The sequence below is a fragment of the Limulus polyphemus genome, unplaced genomic scaffold, assembly GCF_000517525.1.
Source record: "Limulus polyphemus unplaced genomic scaffold, Limulus_polyphemus-2.1.2 Scaffold1621, whole genome shotgun sequence".
Taxonomy (NCBI): Eukaryota; Metazoa; Arthropoda; class Merostomata; order Xiphosura; family Limulidae; genus Limulus; species Limulus polyphemus.
This window is the reverse complement of record NW_013667231.1, coordinates 186,867-193,407: the sequence shown is the minus strand read 5'-3', so window position 1 is coordinate 193,407 and position 6,541 is coordinate 186,867. Positions and strand designations below refer to the sequence as shown.

Here is a 6,541-nt window from a genome sequence, read left to right as displayed (position 1 = left end):
ACGTACATCGACTTCAAATTAAATTCGATGACGAGGAACCCACTTTGAGACTAATAATGGCTGGAGACGGCTTGAATGGGGTAATGAAGCAAAACTTTAATATAAGTTTAATATAACAGCAAGTGTACAACGTTGTACACTTGCTGTTATGTTAAAATTATATTAAAGTTTTGCTTCATTACCCATTTAAGCCGTCTCCAGCCATTATTAGACTTCAGGTTAATTCGCTGGATATCAAGGAGACTCTGAACTAGAAAGACAATTTTATGTTGTTTGTAAGTTAGTGAAATTTTTGTTTTATAAAAATTTGCTGTGGTAACTATTCATAATAATTCTTGTTGTAAATTGTACTGTTGTATGTATATGAAAACGTATTCTCGTGAAAAAAAAGGAAGACGGTGTGTGTCAATCTTGTTGGCAAATAGCGTAAATTAACCAGAATATCGGCTTTGGACTATTTTAAATTCTCAATACGTTACAATAACTTGAAACAAACTCGAGATGAACATAGAAGGTGAGAGATTCTAAATGGTAAAAAAAGCTAGCAATATTGGTTTGAAATTATATTGATTTATTAATCTTATATTCACTACTATGGTAAATAAACGAAGCTAGCAATATTGATTCGAAATGATATCAATATATTTTTTTATATTGACTATTATGGAAAATAAACGTTTTGCAATTTCCTTGATTATTGTACATTTTTATATATTAATTTTGGTTTTATTTAAGTTTCATTGTAGTATTTTCATTAAACAAGTAGTCTGTATCAGGAAATCAAACAACTTTCTGAAACAAAATATGAAGCTAAATCTTTGGAAATAAACGGAATAAAATCTGTTTATTTCTGTAGAATTTAGCTGTTCTTTGAATATGTTATATCGTTTCTAAAAATAGATCAGATGTTTGTATAAATATTTGTTTGTTTTGAAATAAAACAGAAGTCACAAACATGTAGTTTTAGGGATATCGGAAATTATCATATTTAAAGGATAGTGATATTTAAAGTGTGAAATATAAAAAAACGGATAGCAAAAATGAATAGTTAAGGAATAAAAGAACGTGGAGAAGAATCTTCCTTCTCCACCGTATCTAGCATTACTCGCCTCATAAACGGATCACAGCAACTGACGGAACCCAGCGTCCTGGAAGGAAAGTTCTTTCCTTTGATTAAATGTACAATGAGTCTTTCCTTTACAGCATCAAACTCTAAACTGAACCAGATCCGACCCCTGTGGCCAACAGGGAAGATAAACTCCTCTCCACTATCGTCCTGGTCGACTTTGTACAAATCCGGATTTAGTTCATCGAAGAGTGAGGATTCTGTACAATAATAAATATTCAAGTGATTATTCTTCGTATTAGGTATAAGTTTCTCCTCCAGAATAGTTAACTTAAAGCAGACAAACTTAGGTTACACATTGGAGAATTTAAATTTTTTAAATTTTAAATACTGCTATACACTACCCACCAGAGAGGTCTAGTGTTCCATTGTCGATCAAAGTGAGCCTGGACCACATTATGGCATCTGGAGATGAACCAGATGATAAAGATGTTTCGTCTGGGCTCTGCAGAACGGTAAGAGGCATGGCCGAATGGATAAAATCTACAGGTTTCTCTTGTCTAAATATGAAATCAAAAACACCAAGTGTCAACGTCTTGAAAGTATAGTTTTAATGTTTATAATGCGAGTCTTTTGTAATAGAGTAACGTTCACGTAGGAGCCCACAGAGCTTATGCTTTATTTTGAATTACCTAAACTTACATTTCTAGCTAATGGAAGAAATATCAGTTTCAATGTACAATATAACATCACCAATCAAGCATAGGTTTTTAATAAAATTAATTTGTTAATTTAGTTTAATTTTTTAGTGTAATTTAAAAGAAAAATGTTTGTCGACATTACAGATATTGCTAAAATAGGTTACTTAATTTTGGTATTTTTAAAGTTTATTGTTTGCAGTCATACTCAAAATCTCTTGCTAAATCTTTACTCATTATCATTGAACTCCAGATTTCTTCTTCTGAGACATCCATTCACAAGTGATTATTTTAAGATATAAGATTTGTTAATACTTTTAGTCATTATGATTATTCAACTTGATTTGTGCAAGTTGTACGGTGTCATTTTATCGAATTTATTGCTTCATGATCACAACGTTGGCGTTGTAGCTGACTATATATGTTAATTTTAGTAATTCAGCCTTTTGTTAGGATGGTGATAATACAAGTGCTGCATTTTTTTCTAGAGATTTTTGAGGACTTTGCCTAGCATGGCCAGGTGGTTAGGGCGCTCGACTCGCAATCTGTGGATCGCGGGTTCGAATCCCCGTCACATCAAACATGCTCGCCCTTTCAGCCGTGGGGACGCTATAATGTGACGGTCAATCCCACTATTGGTTGGTAAAAAGAGGAGACCAAGAGTTGGCGGTGGGTGGGGATGACTAGCTGCTTTCCTTCTAGTCTTACACTGTTAAATTATGGACGGCTAGCGCAAATAGCCCTCGTGTAGCTTTGCGCGAAATTCTGAAAAAAACAAACAACAAATTGAGGACTTTATAAACACGTTATATTCCGATTCTTGTGACTCGTAATTGTTTTTCTAAAGCAGCAGTGGTTATGATTCCAGTGACTAAATTTAATTTTATGATTATTATAATCACCACTTGTTTATGTGTTAGGGTTAGGAATTAAATTTTTGAGAATTGCAAGTCAGTTTTAATTGATATATCATCGTTTATCATAGAACACAGATCTTCAAACATCCTAGAACTGGAGTTGTATATTTTAGAAAGATTATGTAAGTACTACAATGCTTTAGCCAAATGATTACAGTATTTTCTCAGTTCTATTAGTACTTATAAAATATTAGTTCTTCAAGAAGTATTTAGGTCAGAAATATCGATACGTGCCCGGCATGGCCAGGTGGATAAGGCGCTCGACTCGCAATCTGAGGGTCGAGGGCTCGAATCCCTGTCCCACCAAACATGCTCGCCTTTCAGCCGTGGAGGCGTTATAAAGTGACGGTCAATCCCACTATTCGTTGGTAAAAGAGTAGCCCAAGAGTTGGCGGTGGGTGGTGATGACTAGCTGCCTTCCCTCTAGTCTTACACTGCTAAATTAGGGACGGCTAGCGCAGATAGTCCTTGTGTAGCTTTGCGCGAAATTCAAAAACAAACAAACGAACAAACAAATATCGATACTGACAATAAAAATGTAAAATCACTTTATATATCTCTTATAAATTCATAAGTGCTAATGATGCCTAAGGCCGCCATTTTTTACCACACTTTATAGTTTAGTAACTTTTGATGAAGTTTTGTAGAGTTAACATGTACGTGCCAGTCTCACACTCTCACCACTATGCATTTCAAAACTTTTGTCACTCTGATACTTTTATCTTTTTATACATCTTGATATGGCCTACCACTCAAACTTCCAACAAACTTTAGAATCAAAAAGTCAAGAGCTTTTTATCGTGGTTCGAAATCGATAATATACCTTAGCATTACAAGGTCCAGACGTAAATCATGGTTAGAACTCGGTTATTATACATGGTACATCTACCTTTCGAAAAGCCTTACGCTTAAGAAAAGTAGTTCCTTAAAATAACGATATTATAATAATTAAAAACTGGATAATAGAATACGCAATTTGGTTTGTTTACTTAGGTAGCATAACGAACCTCATGCACACTAACAGCTAACTTAAAAGTTTAGTACTGATTTTAATATATTTTATAATTCGTTTATCGCCATAAATGTGTAAGTTTAGCTTCAGTTTATTGTGGCTAATTAATTCTTGTTTTTGATTATTAACGGGCTTTCACTTACGTTATACCCCCATAAACAGACGAATCCGTTGATCTCTTCGAATAATATTCAGTTGTCGAATCTCGTCCGAATTCTTCGTAGCTTTTTTGTCGCTTTCGTTGCCGATAGAGACCAAAACCAATAATGACAAAAACGATTGCAACAACTCCTACTGCCACTATGGTCAATAATATTGGATCTCCTACAATACAAAAAGTTACGATAATTAATAAGTGATAATAATGCAAAAAAATAAAATAAAATAAACATAGATTTCAAACGGAAATTAAGGATCAGTTGTCAATGGAGTAAAATAATTTAAGTAACAAAACGTAAGGCAAAACAATGATAAAATAGCACATTACACTGTAAAATACAATACTAGTAAATGTTTTTGTTCTTTTTATGAAAAATAGAAATATTTCACCTCACAGTATGAAAAAGGATGTTACCTTTTATAGCAAACTGCAAAATAAATAAATAAATAAAATAAAGTGGCAGAGACTAATGTACTTCTCACTAAACTAAACAGACTAGAAGGACAGTGAAACGCACACGAAACTGCAAAAAACTAAGTGTAAGTCGAGATAAAGGGATAACAGATTCGTATTAAGTCATAAGGGCTAAGGCTGAGTCGAGATAAAAGACCAAGATATTCTCGTGAAGCCACGGAAATTAAGAGATAGTCGCAATAACGTAGTAATAGATTCTCATTAAGCCACGAAGACTAAGGCTGAGTCGAGATAAAGACCAAGATATTCTCGTGAAGCCACGGAAATTAAGAGATAGTCGCAATAACGTAGTAATAGATTCTCATTAAGCCACGAAGACTAAGGCTGAGTCGAGATAAAGAACCAAGATATTCTCGTGAAGTCACAGGAACTAAGAGATAGTCGAGTCAAGCAAACAGTATATTCTACAGCGAGGATTCTCAAATAGTGGTACGCGAATCACTGACGGTAGGTACATGGAAATAATGTCGATGTGCGTGAAAAACTTGATGTAAAAAATATAAAATTTGCGATAAACCCAAACTGAGCTTCTTACGTACGTACACACACCACCTTCCCAACTTCTAGAATCTTCCTCCGCCTCCATACACTCGACGGTATTTTCTTCTCTTGACATTGTTTGCTTCTTTCAGGACGAAGCCACACAATGGGCTATTTGCGATCTGTCCAACACGAATCGAACACCGAATTTTAGTGTTGTAAGTCCATAAACTTAATGGTGACCCACTGGGGGAGAGGACATCTTGAAATTGACAAAAATCGCACCAGACATTCGTCAATTGTGTTATAAAAACAATCACATCTCTCCCATTAATGGATAAGACTGAAAATATTAATTCTTTGCTTCTAAATTTTCTCGGTTTTCTTAATTAGGCTTAAAATTAGGCGTGGTTTTGTACTTTCATAAAAAAGTTTAAAGATATAGTGGTACACCAGACTGGAAAGTTTTAAGAGCCACTGTTCAAAACCAAATACAGTCTTGATAAAAATATTGGTACATTTTCACTAGGCTATAACTATTTAGAGAAAGTAAAAACAAATGATTAATATATTCTACATCAGAGACAGTGCATAACAACGAATTAAGATAAACATTAAAATTTGAATCATTAAGAAAAAGAATGAGTCATGGCAAACGATTAATATATTTTGCACTAAAATCAGGGACTAAGAGTGGCTTGAAAAAACGTCTAATATGTTTAGGAGGTGGATGATAAAAAAAGTAAACTTGATACCGAATAAATGCATCAAGAAACAGATATTAAGAAATCAATGTGAATTAATTACTCGCAAATTAAATACAAGGAAAATAGGATATCTAATGACTCTTAAATTTGTATTATCTCATAATATCTAATGACTTTTTCGAAATGGTTTCATCGATTTTGCACGTAAAAAAAAGGCGTTTGATCCATTGAAACCGCAGTATAAAGAATTAGATCACATAGAACAATATGTAACGATCTGGACGTATTTCATCTATAACAATGTCGAATGTATTTACTTTTTGAACAAAGAACAATCTCAACACAACTTAGATGTTGGCATGAATTTCTTTCGCTTTGACTATAACAGAACTGACTGGAACCCTGACCTGTCCATATTTATTCTCCAGTAGCGATGTCAGCAGATACAACTTTATCGATCAGTTTTTCGTATTGAACTAGACAGAGACAGGGGAGGTATATAAAGGATACGGACGCTCTTTTCAAGAGGCGTGGAATATTATGTCTAAACTGACAGACTTTTCAATAAATGGACAAACTTTTTTTATTCCAACTTTTCCAAACAAAACTTTTTCAAAAATGCATTTCTCACTTTGTGTAAAAGTTTGGAAAATATACCTTAAACTTTTTATTTTTGTTTCGTCTAATTTTTGCGTCAAGTACTATAAACGGACAGCTTAAAATCTGCTCGATAATGTCTGAAAATTTCTTTAAGACCGTTGTGAAACTGTACATTTCCGAGTCATCTGTATATACATTTTATCGTAGCTTAAAGTCATAAATTTTATGAAGTGATGCTACCCACCAATGTTATTTAATATACCGTTTTCTTAGATTTCACAGACCTGCAAAGCATTTACGGTATGGTTGAGGTATCGGACATCAGTCGTTGTCATGATTACTGGCCTATACGATCACTTGAATTTCATTAGTTAATCATTTTATTATTATAATATGCTGACTACTAATTTATGTATATCCTACATAC

The 6,541-nt window shown here is 33.7% G+C and overlaps 1 protein-coding gene across 1 annotated transcript in view; it reads right to left on the bottom strand.

Annotated features, from left to right (window-relative positions):
* LOC106464337 (synaptotagmin-15-like) overlaps window positions 1–6,541 on the bottom strand; it is a 36,104-nt gene that overhangs the window by 20,636 nt on the left and 8,927 nt on the right. The window contains exons 2-4 of the mRNA XM_013924467.2: window positions 3,837–4,017; window positions 1,475–1,626; window positions 1,110–1,326 (exon numbers count right to left, since the gene is read on the bottom strand). Coding sequence (XP_013779921.1) covers window positions 1,110–1,326; window positions 1,475–1,626; window positions 3,837–4,017 — 550 coding nt within the window. The remainder of the gene's footprint in view (window positions 1–1,109; window positions 1,327–1,474; window positions 1,627–3,836; window positions 4,018–6,541) is intronic.